This window comes from Microcaecilia unicolor, chromosome 11, assembly GCF_901765095.1.
Source record: "Microcaecilia unicolor chromosome 11, aMicUni1.1, whole genome shotgun sequence".
Classification (NCBI taxonomy): Eukaryota; Metazoa; Chordata; class Amphibia; order Gymnophiona; family Siphonopidae; genus Microcaecilia; species Microcaecilia unicolor.
In genome coordinates, this window is record NC_044041.1 from 39641908 (window position 1) to 39659730 (window position 17823).

The 17823-nt window shown below is 45.7% G+C and overlaps 1 protein-coding gene across 4 annotated transcripts in view; it reads right to left on the reverse strand.

The window, feature by feature from the left end:
• The window catches only part of PITPNM2 (phosphatidylinositol transfer protein membrane associated 2), a 432451-nt gene that overhangs the window by 50250 nt on the left and 364378 nt on the right, over window positions 1-17823 (reverse strand). For 2 of the 4 annotated variants that reach the window (XM_030220215.1, XM_030220214.1), the window contains exons 14-16: window positions 7235-7410; window positions 4262-4432; window positions 44-190 (exon numbers count right to left, since the gene is read on the reverse strand). In XM_030220215.1, the coding sequence (XP_030076075.1) occupies window positions 44-190; window positions 4262-4432; window positions 7235-7410 (494 nt within the window). The remainder of the gene's footprint in view (window positions 1-43; window positions 191-4261; window positions 4433-7234; window positions 7411-17823) is intronic. The other 2 variants (XM_030220217.1, XM_030220216.1) reach the window with 1 other exon arrangement.

Consider the following 17823-nt stretch of genomic DNA (forward strand, 5'->3'; position numbering starts at 1 on the left):
ACATGTACCACAGCAAGACAATAAAAGAGGGAAGATTACACACGCTCAACAAAAATGGTGTTTTTAGTGGAAACATCTTGCCAGTTGACAGGAACGGGGATACAGGTTTCCATGATGCTATCCTGGCGCTGGAGAGCAACCAAGGGGCTGCTTTCCATGAGGAGGATGGGATTACTCTGGACTGTCTCAACTAGAAGCAGGTGGGGAAGAAAACAAAGGACAAGAACAGACATGTAGCCACAAAGTGTAACAACCAACCAGACACAGTCCAACCCCTAGAAGAAAGCTTGACCCTCTCTGTACAGTGCAGTACCTCAGGTAACAAGTGGAAATACTCTCACTGGGCCAACTAAAAATGTTACCAGTGCTTTTGAGATTCTTTAAGTAGCTCCTCTGACATTTTTCTGCATCCACTAGGGGCAGCTGTGGTGGCCATGAAGTCACAAATGGTAAATGACAAACATCATAACTGCAATCCATCAGTCTATTCAGGGAGCTCTGAGGAGAAAACTAAAAAAAAAATAAAATAAAGAAATAACTTTAGCAATAAAGGGGTCAATATTCAGTCAGTGGGAGTAAACGGGTTTGCCACCGACAGAGTTATTGCCAGATATTCAAAGCCAGGTCGTGTCTGGGCTTTGGTTTTAGATATCAGGTTATTTTTGAGCCAGCTAACATATAGTCACTTAAGTCAATATTCAGCACTTAAGTGGCCATGGATTAGCACATAAAGACAGACTTTTATGCAGTCCCATTTATGCACTAAACCTGGCCGAGTGGCCAAATGCTGACTTTGTCCCCGGAACACCCCCAACATAGCCAGCTTTGAGTTAGGTGCTAACCGAAAATTTCAGCAGCACTTGGCCAGTTAAGTGCCCCTGAAAATTTGCAGCCAGCCCAAGCGATTGGACTGGTCAGTGGCCAGAAAAATCACATTGAATATTGGCTTGAAAATGTTTTCACTGATAGGGTTACCTTCACTAGTGGTCATGTGTGCTTTTGAAATACTGCTTTGCAAACAAAGGGTACAGCTTTCTTTTAAAGTAACAGGACTTCATCTTTCTCCTTCCCTAACCTCACCCATAAAATAACCATTCCAAAATTAGCAGTGAGTCCCTTGTTGCTATGTTACATGAATCTTTTTAATCTACTTCACATGTACTGTAACTATACCAATATAAACACAGAAAAAACATTAGGGGTGATGTCACAGGAGAAAATTGCATGCGTTTTAGCATATCCAGTAAATTATTTCCTAACATAGGCCTGGTGCCACTACATTAACTTCAAGTTTTTTTTTTTCAGAAAGGATCCATAAACTGTCAGATCCACTGGATGGCTGGGGATGAGGTGGGGTGCTAGGCAGGAATACAGTAGTCTTTCACTAATCTGGCATTTCCTAAACATACATAGTAACATAGTAGATGACGGCAGAAAAAGACCTGCATGGTCCATCCAGTCTGCCCAACAAGATAAACTCATATGTGTATACCTTACCTTGATTTGTACCTGCCTTTTTCAGGGCACAGACCGTACAAGTCTGCCCAGCAGTATTTCCCGCCTCCCATCACCGGCTCTGGCACAGACCGTATAAGTCTCCCCTCCACTATCCTCGCCTCCCAACCACCAACCTCTCTTCCCCAATTATTTTCCAACTTCAGATAAGTTCCCCCGACCAATGCAGCCTCATTTCAGGGTGTCAACACCACATAGCATAATTTTAGAGCCAGTTACATACTTGGACATGGATAAGGCCAGTATAAAGGTAAATACTGGCAGTGTTGGAAGGGAAAGTACACGGGAAAGATGGATGGTGGACATAGAGAAAATATGCCAAAAGGACAGAAGACCCTGGAGAGAGTTGAGAAAAGCAGAAAAGATAGGGTTACCATATGTCTGGATTTACCCGGACATGTCCTCTTTTTGACGGCATGTCCGGGCAACGGGGCCCGTTTGTCCAGAAATCCAGAAAAACAGGCAGATTGCTAGCCTCCCCTTACGTACTACTGCCCTGGTGGTCTAGTGACCTCTTCCGCCTTTGGGGCAGGAAAGAGCCCCCTCTTTCCTGGCCGGAGCGCTGCCCAGCATGCATCCTTCCTGTTTGTGATCTCGGCGCCGATTCAAAATGGCCGCCGAGAGTTTCCTCTTTCCTGCCCCGAAGAGGTCACTAGACCACCAGGGCAGTAGTAAGGTAAGGGGCGGGGGGTGACGGGGAGGGGGAGTGACGGGGTGTGTGACGGGGGGAGGGAAAAATGTGATGGGGCGGAGCATGGGCGTGAAAGGGGGGCATGGCGGGGCATGGCGGGGCGGGGCATGTGTCCTCCTTTTTGGGGGACAAAATATGGTAACCCTAAGAAGAGAGATATTAGGAAAAAAAAGCAATGTCCAGACAATAAAGGTCGGGGGAAAAGTATTTTTTCCCTAATTGTAATACGTCACTTTTTGGGAAATGTGCCTCCCCCCCCGGACCCCACTATCCTGGGAATGATGGTGTTAAAAGGAGCCCACCTTAATTTCTCCGCCCGAGGCCCATTCAGGCCTACGTATGCCACTGGCGGCAGTTTACAAAGGGAACGTGGAAGACAGTTTCTTGGATGGGGTCAAGAACCTGTACAACATGGGGGAAGGGGGGGGGGGGAGTTTACCACCCTATCTCTCTGGGGACAGGATGTTATGACTATTGCCGTAAGCAGAATTAACTTTCTGCAAATAAAAACACCCTTCCCCTATCCCATAGGAGGAAAAACAAACTATGTGAATGCTGTTTGTATTAAAGATTATGGCTAAATGATATGTTTATTTATCCAACCTAGTATCTGTCTCTTCCTGAGGGCTATAAGATGACTTTCATTACAATAAAATAGAAGTAGGGTATTGCTGAAGCCTGGTGTGCTGCATTCCATTCAACCTCAAAATTACTTTAAACAGTGACTGGGAACCAGTAATAGCAATGTCAGCAAGTGGTTAACCTGTCATCTTATTTTATTTATTTATTGGATTTATTAACCACCTTTATGAAGAAATTCACCCAAGGCGGTGTCTATTTACAGTGACCTTTGACCTTACTAATGATGTATCTGAATCAGGATGGAAAGGGTTAAGGTTCCATTTAAAACACAAGTGCAAGAAAAAGCTTCAATACTTTTTATTTCTGGACAGGGTACTCCAACTTCTGATCTCATTAGGTGTAAAACATCTTGCCAGTTGACAGGAATGTGGATACAGGTTTCCATGATGCTACTCACAGAAACTCAAAATGGCTGTCTGCTTTGCGGGGCTTCAGGAGCTAAGAGGGATGCATCTTCTCTGCTTGTTGTAATCCCAGACTTAATCCTAGTGTTTGGCTGGTGCAGTAGTGGGTCTACGTTCAGAACAGAGAGGGTGTTCTGCAGGCCAAGGTGGCACACAGCCTAGGACTTTGAGAATTCCTGCTGTACAGATGAATCACATTTAAAATGTGTCACAGCTGTATTCCAGCAGCACATGCAATGAAGTGGTGGTGGGGTTAGATGAAAACAAGAACACGAACAACGGTTAGGGTTCCCATCTGGCTTCATTTGTTGAAGATAGGTTCATCTAGCCCAAGGTTTATTCTACTGTAAGTGTTAACTTGTTCATGGTTTCTCTATTACATTGCCAAATAACATCAGAACTGCAAGTCCTTGCATGCAGTGGGGTACAAAATGGATTGGATTAACTTGTCCTTAATCAATCAATAGAGATTAGCTGGCAGCCCTACCAAAAGCCGCAGAGAATAAGGAAGATGTAGGGTTCTACGAAGTGCTGTCAACATCTCCACAATTCTTAGGCCTCCAAAATCCAAATGGGTTGATGCCAGCAGGCTGGAGGCTGCCAGGTATTAGCCCCTCAAGGCGTCAAGATAATAGAGGAAGCACAAGCCATGAGGTAACTGGGTCGATGTTGGCCGGTTAAAGGCAACTAGGAACTATCCAGCTTGGCCATGAGACTTAGATGACCAGATGCTTGGGCAATTTTCTCACTGGTTTTGGTAGTGGGTGGTTAGACACAGGGGAATAGCCAGCTGGTGGGCTAAGATTGGAAACCTGAATGCATGCCTGTCCAGGATTGCAGAGAACCAACAGGAAGACAAGAGAAAATAACTTCCATTGGTTCCATTTCTCCTTGGTTAAATATTCTCTTTGCATTAATCATTGTATCTTCTCAGCCTTGAAAGACAAACTTTCACTTCTCAGGGACCTGAATCCATCCTCTAACGGGTCATTTACCAAGCTCTACTTACCCAAGAGGGCAGAGTTACCATCACCCAGGGGGAACCGTTGGTATCGTGGGATATTGAAGGGAGGTAGCAGGTGAAATTTCTTCTCCAGAAGTGGTTCCACACGAGAGGCAGAAGGGTCAGCTGGGTGAAACAAATTATAAACCTGCTGGCAGGATGGTCTCAGCTGGAAGACTAATTTAAAAAAAGGATCGAGAAGACAAAAGAGATTTATTTTTTAATTATTCAAACCATAAACTGGCACTGCAAAGTTGTAAAAACTGACCCTATCATTCAATGTGACAATAGAAATTACTGGAATCCCAGTGTCCTAAATATAAATAAAATGTAGCACTGGATAAGAAAAACCAGGGCTTTTATTGAGGGGGTACTTGGGGGTACTGAGTACCGGCACCTTTTCCATTGTCTGCTAAAATTGACTCATGGTCCCCAAGTTTTAATGAAAGAGCTCAGGCCCTAACACACCAATTCTGCCATATCATAGATTCTGTGACTGGTTGCAGGGGACCTGGCTACTGTGGGGTGGGGTCCCTCAGTGATTACCCCACTCCTGAAGGGTGGCCTGGCATTTGAGTACCGGCACCTTTTTTGCTAGAAAAAACGCACTGAAAAAACCCAAAAAGCAAACAAAAAACTCCCCATGTACTAAAGCTTGTTACTGCAGGCTATAAAACAATTATTCAATATGCCCTGAATTTGGGCTATTCAATAAGAATTGGGCATTCCCCTGCCTATCATGAAACTACAACTTCCCACCTTTCTGCAACCTCCACAAGGTCAGTTTTTAGCCTCCTAATAAGATGGTCTGCATCACACAAAGGACGTAGGACTTGTCACCAGTACTATAAGCCCCCAAGACAGTGTCACCTTCTTTGTAGAGCTCCCCTATTTTTTAATCTCCCTCTCATGTAATAACAGATTTCTATAAATTTCATTTTATTACATTTAGCAGACACCCAAAGTGACTGACATAAACAAATATCTATAGTGCAATATGATATGTGATGTCTATTTCCTCACATCACCATGATGATTTAGAGTTTATTACTTTTATTCTGCCCTTATCCAAGGTGGAGTACAAAAATCATACCTAATCTTAATCTGTATTTGAAATTAAATAATGTTGTTTTCATAAGTTTAGGAGAACATTGCTACTAGAGGCCAACCAAATTTCATACAAAATATCATATCATCATAAAAAATGAAACGCAAACCCCACTCCCCTCCTCCCTTCTTCCCAGTTGACCATAAGACCATGATTTTGAACATCCTAAAATCCAGTACCAGTCTTACATCTGGAGGCAGTGTCTATAACAATACAGGGGCTCCCAGTGAGAAAGCCCAATCGTGGGTCATTGTAAGCAGGTTCCATTACTCAGGGAATTACTATCATGGGATGACTACAGCGTCAGGTCACCCCCCACTAAAACTTTTAGACTGACATTTCATCTTCACTGATAACCAATGTAAAAGTCTCAGTGTCACATTCTGAATAAAATGAAGACCGCAGGCTTCCCATTGTGGTAGGCCCAAGTAATATCACATCACAAAAGTAAATTCTTTGATGGTTAGTACAACTATAATATTACTTTATTATTGTCAAGGGTTCCAAAATTAATTCTCAATTCTAATTTTAATGTCCCATACTTTAAAACTGAATTTAAGTCCAACGAGAGCAAGGATGAAAAATTATGATTTTAGATTGTGCATATTACTGGCGCAAAAGCAGGCATGCAAACATTGTCCTGTAAAAATGAAGCTGAATAGGAATATTTTCCCTAGCACAATTTAATTTGAGCATATGAAGTCTGCACTTTTTAATGAGATGGTTTATATACTGCTGTATAGAACCAGAGAAATTTTCATAAAGGATTTTTTTGTGTGTTAACTCTGTTGTACAAGTGTAAAAGGCCTCAAAATAAATTACCCCATGTGCAAAGATAGGCACTGTGATATGGAGGTGTGCTCAGGGAGGCCAGAGTACGCGCAGAGTCAAGAAGAATGCACATATGTTATAAAATACTTACCTGAGTGCATACTTTTACACCAGCTCCCAAACCAGTATAAATGTGCAAAGGCCGCATTTCAGCTGCTTTTGTGATACTATTTTATAAAGATACAATGGTACCTATGTTTCTCTATAAAATATAGTAGAATGTCAATTACCTAAATTAAACAAGACCGATGGACTCTATTGTATACAATGATTTCCTCCCTTCTCGCCTCCAAACTCAGTGTATCCCTCCCTCTCTCTCTTCCCCCTGAACAGCAGCAGCTCCCCTCCTGGACCCCCACTCACCTGTCCACCCATAGGCTCCTCATGGGCCTACCTCACAAGCCCTGGTGATCCAGTGGTGCAGTCGGGGGCAAGAGCAATCCCCAGTCGCTGCTGCCTATGCCAGCGAGGATTTCCAAATGGCTGCCTCAACCTCTAGAGGTAGTCTCATAAGGACAAGTTAATCCAATCCATTTTGTACCCCACTGAATGCAAGGACTTGAAGTTCTGATGTTACTAGGCAATGCAATAGAGAAACCACGAACAAGTTCACGCTTACAGTAAAATAAAACTGGGGCTAGATGAACCTATCTTCAAGAATTTTGGAAGAGGTGCCAGCATGGGCAGAAGCGACTGGGGATAGCTCCAAGCCCAACTACACTTACCAGGGTTTGTGAGGTAGGCCCGGGGGGAAAAGCCTATGGGTGAGTGGATGGGTGGATAGGCACTTGGGGGGTAGGTGGGGAAAAGGAGGGATGCACTGAGAGTGGCAGAGGGAAGGGAGGGGCAGAGCCTGATTACTGATCATTGGTTAATCCAGAATGTTGGCTAATCAAAGGTCGAGGAATCAGGACTCTACTGTAGCCTGAAAATAAGGCCTCCTAATCCAGGTAACTTGTTAAAATTTACTCTCAAAACATACAAACACAAACCAAAAATTCCCATCCCAAAGTTCAACTGTTACCATATAAACCACTCACTGTCAAGAGTTGGGATGACGGTCTTTCTTAATGCAAGAACCAGACCCAAAGGTGACCCGAAAAGGAAGAAATCTGTGATCTCAAATTCAAATTTTCCAATGTTCCCTCCATCCAGCACTGTGGAGCTACTGGACCTCCTAGATCCTGGATCATTTCTCAAAACAGTAGAGTGCAAACTATGACATGAACAAAAAAAAAAAAAAAAAAGCTTGTGTCAGAACCATACGTTATTCTGTTCACAAACCAACCTTTACGGTGTGCATTTCCATGCATAAACAGGGCTCTTACAGAACTGTGCAGTTAAATATGTGCGTATAAGTACAATGTCAACAAGATGATGTGTACTTACATGCACACTGGGCATAGGCATTCCCAGCAGTATGTGGATTTTAGTCACTACACGTGCACATTCACAGAGTCCAAACAGATTTTTACACCATCTTTGGAAGAAATGTAAATTTGTATGAGAGAATCTGTTCACTTTTAGGGAGAGCTCTGAGCGACAAATTTATAAAGGCATATAGGCATCTATGTTGCCTTCATACAGTGGTGTGTTGGAGCCGGCTTGCACTGGCTCACAAGAGCCGTTTGTTAATTTTTTAACAATTTTTGGAGTCAGTTGTTAAAGTAGGCCCCCCGTGGCTACTTCAACAACCAGCACCCAAAATTTGGGCTCGGGCATCTCCTGAATTCCATTTTACTTTGCTGGTGGGGATGCTTAGTCCTGCCAGCCAAATGTTGACACTGCCCATGCTTTTGCGAGAAGTCCCGGCATGCTGCTCAGAGCGGCGGCAGTTCTTTTATTTGGCTGGCGGGACTCGGCGTGCACTGTCCCCTAGTCCTTCCCGCCCCCCCCCCCCCAAATTGCAGGGCTGGCTACGCAGAGAGAAAGAACCCATTGTTAAAAATTTGCCAGCAGATCACTGCCTTCACAAAATAGGGACCTTTTTAGATTTTTCCTATAGGCCCTCCGTTATAAAATTAGCCCCTAAAGGTTCAAGGCATGAGTTATATGGTACCACATAACAACTGATAATGTTTATCTGCAACACACTTCAGAAGTCCCAGTGGCGTTCCTAGGGGGGGCTGACACCCGGGGCGGATCGCTGATGCGCCCCGCCCCCCGGGTGCAGCGCCCCCCGGATGCAGCGCGACCCCCCCCCCCCCGGCGAAAGGACACCCCCCGTGAAAGAACCCCCCGTCCGGGTGCACGCCGCTGGGGGGTGCTGCGTGCGCCTGTCCGTCGTTTATTCCATGCTCCCTCTGCCCTGGACAGGAAGTAACCTGTTCCAGGGCAGAGGGAGCATGGAACGAACGACGGACAGGCGCGCGCACGGCACCCCCCCCCCCAAGCGGCTTGCACCCGGGGCGGACCACCCCCACTGCCCCCCCCTAGGAACGCCACTGGAAGTCCCTTTTATCATTGAAGTGTAGCAAGCATGGCATCTTTCTCAGTGGTCCATATGACCTGGCTGTGCAGTGGTGCAACTGCTTTAATTGTCCAGTTCACTGCCTTGCATGAATGCAAATATATTAATGATGAAGCTGTCACACAAAGCACAGTGTGTGCACATCCCAAGACTGCTGAATGACATCAAATAAGCTCAAGATCCAGGGGGGGGGGGGGGGCTTCGGCACCCCAGAAATTTATCAAGATCTGGCATTACACCATCCCCTAGTGTATTACTGCACTTATAAGTTGCTTCTTATGTGTAATAGTTGCACAGTTTTACTTTCAAAATTAAGAACATTGAGTTTTAATCCTTCTGTCTTTATTATGTTTAAAGCTTATACTCTGCTAATCCAAAATGACTTGTTCTTGGTGGTTTACAGTAATTAACAGAGAATATAACAGGGACAAGTCTATAAAATGGTGCCTAGATTATGGCACAAAAAGGGTGTGCTTAGTGCCAATTCTGTAATGATGTACAGGTACAAATAACCCGATACAGAATACAAGTGCAAAGCTGCTTTGGTTTGCTGAAACATAGCTGCGACCACTTATCCCAGATCAATGGCTAGCGTAAGCTGTCACACCTAGGTGCACCAGTGGTGATGTAGCCAGATAGCCGATTTAGGGCAGACCAAAATTTCATCTATATCCCTCTCCCCAACTAAAACAAAACCCTAATATAATTTCTGCAACCCCCCCCCCCCCTAAAATAAATGAAATCCCCAAGCCCTGCCTGCTGAAGATCTCCTTCCTGTTGAATGAACATATACAGTGGGGGAAATAAGTATTTGATCCCTTGCTGATTTTGTAAGTTTGCCCACTGACAAAGACATGAGCAGCCCATAATTGAAGGGTAGGTTATTGGTAACAGTGAGAGATAGCACATCACAAATTAAATCCGGAAAATCACATTGTGGAAAGTATATGAATTTATTTGCATTCTGCAGAGGGAAATAAGTATTTAATCCCTCTGGCAAACAAGACCTAATACTTGGTGGCAAAACCCTTGTTGGCAAGCACAGCGGTCAGACGTCTTCTGTAGTTGATGATGAGGTTTGCACACATGTCAGGAGGAATTTTGGTCCACTCCTCTTTGCAGATCATCTCTAAATCATTAAGAGTTCTGGGCTGTCGCTTGGCAACTCGCATCTTCAGCTCCCTCCATAAGTTTTCAATGGGATTAAGGTCTGGTGACTGGCTAGGCCACTCCATGACCCTAATGTGCTTCTTCCTGAGCCACTCCTTTGTTGCCTTGGCTGTATGTTTTGGGTCATTGTCGTGCTGGAAGACCCAGCCACGACCCATTTTTAAGGCCCTGGCGGAGGGAAGGAGGTTGTCACTCAGAATTGTACGGTACATGGCCCCATCCATTCTCCCATTGATGCGGTGAAGTAGTCCTGTGCCCTTAGCAGAGAAACACCCCCAAAACATAACATTTCCACCTCCATGCTTGACAGTGGGGACGGTGTTCTTTGGGTCATAGGCAGCATTTCTCTTCCTCCAAACACGGCGAGTTGAGTTCATGCCAAAGAGCTCAATTTTTGTCTCATCTGACCACAGCACCTTCTCCCAATCACTCTCGGCATCATCCAGGTGTTCACTGGCAAACTTCAGACGGGCCGTCACATGTGCCTTCCGGAGCAGGGGGACCTTGCGGGCACTGCAGGATTGCAATCCGTTATGTCGTAATGTGTTACCAATGGTTTTCGTGGTGACAGTGGTCCCAGCTGCCTTGAGATCATTGACAAGTTCCCCCCTTGTAGTTGTAGGCTGATTTCTAACCTTCCTCATGATCAAGGATACCCCACGAGGTGAGATTTTGCGTGGAGCCCCAGATCTTTGTCGATTGACAGTCATTTTGTACTTCTTCCATTTTCTTACTATGGCACCAACAGTTGTCTCCTTCTCGCCCAGCGTCTTACTGATGGTTTTGTAGCCCATTCCAGCCTTGTGCAGGTGTATGATCTTGTCCCTGACATCCTTAGACAGCTCCTTGCTCTTGGCCATTTTGTAGAGGTTAGAGTCTGACTGATTCACTGAGTCTGTGGACAGGTGTCTTTCATACAGGTGACCATTGCCGACAGCTGTCTGTCATGCAGGTAACGAGTTGATTTGGAGCATCTACCTGGTCTGTAGGGGCCAGATCTCTTACTGGTTGGTGGGGGATCAAATACTTATTTCCCTCTGCAGAATGCAAATAAATTCATATACTTTCCACAATGTGATTTTCCGGATTTAATTTGTGATGTGCTATCTCTCACTGTTACCAATAACCTACCCTTCAATTATGGGCTGCTCATGTCTTTGTCAGTGGGCAAACTTACAAAATCAGCAAGGGATCAAATACTTATTTCCCCCACTGTATTTCGGGTGGCTGCCAACACTATCCCAAAGCTGAGGCTGCCAGCATCTTTGTATGATCAATTTCGCGCATGTGTGAAAGCTGAGCATGTGGGGTGAGGCGGTAGGGGGGCTGTGGCTGGCAGTAGCAGACCAGGTCCTGATGGCCACCCAAGATGTAAGTTTGTTCAGTGGAGGAGGTATTCAGCTGGCGGGGCTTGGGGATTCCTAACAGCCTCGCCAGCCACATTTTAGGTGGGCCTGAACCCAAAGTGAGTGGGCTCCGGCCCACCCATGGCTACACCACCGAGGTACACCATGCAGCACGTGTGACTAACAGTATTCCATATGCTGTACGCATTGCATGGTGACATGTTCATAACATGCCCATGCTCTGCCCAGTTACGGCCCACTTTTGGTTATACATGAAAAAAAATAAAAAGGTATATAAATCCACAGAAATACGTTTCTTCCTCCATTCCACAGAATGACATTTGTTCCATACCAGTACCAATAAAAATTAATTATTAAAGGCACATATATTATTCACATCAGGAAATGAGTGAAATGAAATCTTTGACATTATTATCTTGTGCTACAGTATGTTAACCTTGAAAAGTAATGAATGGTAAATTCTTCCTGCAGTCACAGAACAAGGGTGCTTGGGATCTCATTCCTAACAGCCTGAAACAAGGGCCACCTTGTCCGCCAATACTCCCGGTGGATTAGGAGACATTCTACATCAGTACAGCACTGCATCTGCACAAATACCTTCTAAAAACCAAGGGTGTAAGAGAATTCTCAAATTTTATATGCACCAGAAGGGCAGTCATAGAACTAAATGGCATCCAGAGTAGTCAAAGATAGGGGTAGTGACCTCTCTTCAGATGGCACAGTCCCATATGAAAGACTACAACAGATCTTACCACTGACAAGCAGAAATCTCTGGTGCTTCCGGGCGTCTTGCCCATCTCTTCTTGTCAGGGTTGGTCCCCGTCAATGTTGGCACCTTCCATTGAAGCAGTTTCTTAACACTGCTGACCTAGCTGAGGGAGGAGTATTTTTGGCCAGCCCTGGACACAAATTTCATGATTTGTATGTTACACTCTTAAGATATAGCAACCACAATGTTATAGAATACCACAACGTAGAGAAAGATCGTCCCAGCCTCCAGTCCCCTCTCTCTCTTTCCCCACATAACTGGAGCGTCTTGGTTTATATACCATACCTCCAATCTATCAATGCTGTCTTTACCCATCCCAAATTCTACTTCTCCCCCCCCACCATATTCCCAAATCCTGTATCCCCAAAACGTCCTAGTAATCCATGTCCCGCCTTCTCATTTAAGCCCCCATATAATGTCATTACCACTCCCACTTGCGGTACTGTCACACCACACACCACATATTATCTTAGCTACTATCCCTACATAAAATACGCCCTCCTTTTCCCACCCTTTTTGACATTCTACTACGATAAAGGCTCTCCCATCCAACATGAACATTACATACTTATTTGTTTTATTTATTTATTTGATGTATTTGCTATAATGCCTTTCAATAAAACATCAAGGTGGTTTACAATACCAGATAAAAAACACAGAGACACTATTCTTAAATCTGTTCAATAAACAAATCAATCATAAAAACAGATAAGGGCAGGGACATGAATAGCACAATAAAATCCAAATAGACTAACAATTATCCAGAATGCATAAAGCAAAGATATTTACCTGTAGCTGGTGTTCTCCGAGGACAGCAGGCCAATTATTCTTATATCTGGGTGACATCATCCAACAGAGCCTGGTGCAGAAACTGACTGGCTAGTAAGGTAGAAGGTTCTAGCAGTGTTCCAACAAGCATATGCTGGTGCCTTCCCACCCGATGTACAAACATGGTCCTCCAGTCAGGTGAAGAAGCAAAATGGCTATAACTAAAGACAACTCCTAAGGGAGGTGGGAGGGTATGTAAGAATAATTGGCCTGCTGTCCTTGGAGAACATCAGCTACAGGTAAGTATCTTTGCTTTCTCCAAGGACAAGCAGGCCTTCATATTCTCACATCTGGGAATCCCCAGCTACCAGGCTCAACGAAAATAAGAAAACTAGGATAATTGAACCTCAAAATGTTGAGACTAAAAGTTCAATCAACCTTAAACTATATACATACTAGCTGTGTAGGTGCAGCCTGGAACAGAACAAAACAGGGCCTAGGTGGAGTTGGATTCTAGACATCGAACAAATTCGGCAGAACTGCCTGTGCGAACCGATAGTCGCATCAAGTGTCCTGATCCAAACATTAGTGGGAAGTGAATGTGTGGACTGAAGACCACATTGCAGCCTTGCAAATCTCCTCTATGGAGGCTGATCTCAAGTGGGCTGCCATGGCTCTGACATTGTGAGACGTGACATGACCCTCAAAAGTCAGCCCAGTCTGGCATAAGCAAAGGAGGTGCTAGCCGATTTGAAAATGTGTGTTTGCCAATGGCTCCCGCAACCTTGGGGTCAAAAGAAATGAAAAGCTGGGTGGATTGGCTATGGGCTTGAGTCCGCTCCAAAAAGAAGGATAAGGCTCACTTGCAGTCTAAAGTATGCAGTACACTTTTGCCAGGATGTGCATGACATTTTGTGAAAATATTGGCAGAACAACTGACTGGTTAAGATGGAACTCCAATACTACCTTAGGAAGAAACTTAGGGTGTATACGGAGAACTACTCTGTTGTAATGAAATTTAGTATATTGTGGGTGGGGGCGGACTGAGGGTGGTCTGGGCCCCTGGGCACTGAGGGTGCTCTGGGCTCCCTGTCCGGCTGCTGCCCAATACCTCCCCTGCCACCTCTGCTGCCGCCCCCACTGCCCCGATTCTACCTGAGGGGGCCTCTGCTGGGGATGCCCGCTGCGCTGCTGTTATTCTCCCGCCTGCCAGCTCCACCGTGTTTTCAAAATGGTGGCTGAGACTTCCCGTAGTAGTCTTGCAGGTCTTGACAGTCTCGAACACCATTTTAAAAATACGGTGGTGCCGGGTGAGGGGGGGAAATAGCGGCAGCCCAATGGGTTAGGCAGGAAAGAGAACATGTTTCCCCCCCTCCTGCTGAGGCTACTAGATTATAGCAGTGTGCTGGGCATCTGGGCAGAGCATCTAGGCCCCCTAGAGCCTCTAGGCCCTTGGGTACTGCCCAGTTGCCTGAATGGTCAGTTTGCCTCTGCCTGGAGCTCACTGACTCTGTGAGCTGAAGTGACCACCAGCAGAAACACAGCTTTCCAGGTCAAAAACTTCAGATGACAGGCTCAAAAGAGCTCTCATCAGCTGGGTGAGGACTATGTTGAGATCCCATGACACAGTGGGGGGGGGGGGGGGGGGGGGGGGGGGCTTTGTCAACAACAAACCTCTCATGAAGCAAACTAAAGGGAAAGGGGACTTGATATACAGCCTTTCTGTGGTATTTTGCAACTACATTCAAAGCGGTTTACATACATACAGGTACTTATTTTATACCTGGGGCAATGGAGGGTTAAGTGACTTGCCCACAGTCACAAGGAGCTGCAGTGGGAATCGAACCCAGTTCCCCAGGATCAAAGTCCGCTGCAATAACCACTAGGATACTCCTAAAGGCTGTACAGAGATGGATTTGCCTCCTACACAGTGATGATAAGCGCCAAATGCACTGAGATGAACACTTACAGGGCTAGTTTTTAAACCAGACTCGGAGGTGTAAGAGTATTCTAGCAGTTTTTGTGTAGGGCAAGAGAAGTGATCTAAGGCCTTGCCCTCACACCAGGTGGCAAACCTCTTCCACTTATAAGAGTAAAACCTCAATGGAATCTTTCCTAGAAGCTAGCAAGATACAAGAGACACCCTCAGACAATCCCAGGGGTTTGAGTTCTACGCCCTCAACATCAAAGTCATGAGGGCAAGGGATTAGAGGTTGGGATGCAGAAGTGACCCCTCGTTCTGCATGATGAGTGTTGGAAAACAGTCCATTCTCCATGGATCTTCAGAGGACAACTCCAGAAGAGGAGGGAACCAGATCTGCTGCGGCCAGTAAGGAGTGATCAGAATCACAGTGCCCCAATCTTGCCTAAGTTTCAGCAAAGTCTTCTCTATGAGAAAGGCATCTTACAATAGTCTGCCATGTGACTGGAGCATGGAGCAGAACTGAAAGTTTCTGTTATTGAGATGCGTGGCGAAAAGATCCACTGAGGGGGTGTATTGAGATGAGTGGCAAAAAGATCCACTCTCGGAAGATCTTCTGGGCTACACCCATGTTTAGAGACCACTCATGCGGTTGTAGTATCCTACTGCTTTGACTGGGGAGCTAGCTGGGACTTTTGGGGGTGGGGCTGGTGAGGCCTAGGATGCTGGGTCTGAGCCACCTGAATAGTGCGCGTGGGAAGGCAGGTACATACACCTTCAACCACCTAGACCTGGTTGAAAATCTTGCTGAAGAAGATGCAGATGGAGTACACCGAGAGAGAGTGTGGAGAGTATCTGTATGCTTTTAATAAGGTCAGCAACCTCTTCCATTTTCTCTCCAAACAAGTTGTCCCCTCGGCAAGGCACATCTGAAAACGTCTCTTGAACTGCTGCTTCCAAGTCAGAGACACACAGCCATGAGAGTCTACTCATCGCCACAGCCATTCTAGAGAGCCTGGACGCAACATCAAAAGTATCATAGGTGCCCCGGCCAGATAATGCCTATACTCCATCTACTTGGACAGCTGGCGACATTCTGCAGCCTGCTCTGAAGGAAGAGAGTTTGCCATAGTCTGTGTACTGCTCACCAGAGACTCCAAGTAAAGGTTCGTGTAGAGCTGGTAGGATTGGATGTGGATAGCAAGCATCAAGGTCTGAAAAGTCTTCCTCCCAAATGAATCCAAAGTTCTAGCCACCCACTCTAGGGGCGCAGCAGAGACATGAGACCGAGAACTCTTAGCCCATTTGAGAGCGGATTCAACCACTGTGGAGTTGAGGAGCAACTGTGCCTGCTCAAATCTGGGAGCCTTCTGGATACGATACTGTGTATCTACTATAAGGGGAAACTCCCAGTTCTTTAACTGTGCATCCTTAAGGATAGGGTGTAATGGTACTATGATCCTTTCCTTAGGAGGAGACTTATAGCTCAGAACAGACAACATCTCTGCTCTAGGCTCCTCCTTCATCTCCAACTTAAATGGGACGGCGGCCTAGAGCCTCTGGGCCCTTGGGCACTGCATCTACACTCCTCTACAGAATATTAGTGCAACTGGATACTAATGCCAGACATAGAGCTGTTATAAGTGTGTGCACCTAACAGCGGAAGGTAAGTGTGTAACTTACTGTATTCTATAAGTTATGTGCATAAGTGGGAGCCACACCTATGCCCTACCCCACCCCTGTGTACACCTCCCTTGCAAAGTGGCATGCCAGCATATATGTGCTTACATGCTAGTATTCTAAACATTTAAATGCGTGTAAATGTTAGAACCTAGGTCAGTGATCCCCAAACTTTTTACAATGGTTGAACCCCCTAACATTTGTTTTCATTCACTGAGGAACCCCCAACCCCCCCTCCAGGTCCTATCCAACTTCTGCTCCCTTCCCCCGGTCCCATCTCTCTTCCCTCCTACCCTCACCCATAGTCCAACATCTCAGGTCTCTCTCTCCCCCCCCCCCCACCTCTGGGTCCAATGTCTCTCCCTCTCTCTTCCCTCCCTCCCTCCCACCACACCACCCTCGATTCAGCATCTCCCCTTCTTTCTGACTGCCACCCCCATATTGCACCCTCGATCCAGCATCCTCCCCCTCCCCCCTGACTACCTTGTGCTGCTTTGATTTAGTTTAACCAAAGAGCTCCATGCCCATGCTGCCTGAGCAGCGAGGAATTTGGCGTCATGCTTCAGCCGTCAACGCTGGCACTCCCACACATAATCAGTTCATGCTGCTGAACTGAGCATGTGCAGGAGTGCTGGTGTCGACAGCTAAAGCATGCACTGACTTCCTTGCTTGTGGAAACCCTGAAAAAAGCTTATAGAGACCAGTTTTGGAATCACTGACCTAGGTTATAGAACTGCCCTCCACATGTTAAAACAGTACTCTAACCCACTCTCTACTAATCATTTCTATAGTGCTACTAGACGTATGCAGTGCTGTACACATTATATGCAGGGACTTTCTCTGTCAATAGAGAGCTCACAATTTAAGCTTTTGTAACTGGGGCAATGGAGGGTTAAGTAACTTGCCCAAGGTCACAAGGAGCTGCAATGGGAATCAAACCCAGGTTGCCAGGATCAAAGCCTGCTGCTGTAACCATTAGGCCACTCTTCCCTACCAATCTGTGGCCGGCTGACAGGTTATCCTGCTAGTACACATGCTGATCAACCGTGGAAAAGCCATATCTTTCCTTTATTAAATTTGATGCTAAATGGATGGAAGCCAAAAACTGTAAGATGCATCTCTCGAGCAGAAATTCCATGGCAATGACAGCAGATTGTCATCCGCTGAGAGGTGAGATTCCATCTGTTCTAATCTATTTATTCTCATTAATTAAATTAGAATTTTCTGCAGGTTTGTGATGCTTCTTGCTGGACCAACAAACAGAATTATCCAAAAAGGATTTTATGTTTTGTTTGCACCTCCTAGACTACTGTGGTCTCAAATATTCACGCACTCAGCTCTGAATAATTCGGGGGGGGGGGGGGGGGGGGGAGAGGAAGAAGAAGAGCCCCTTAACTAATTCTTGTCCTTAGTCTATGTGGAAGATGATAAACTCGGTATGTGAAGCCTGATGGTATTTGTGTGCAATGAGGGTACCATTTGTC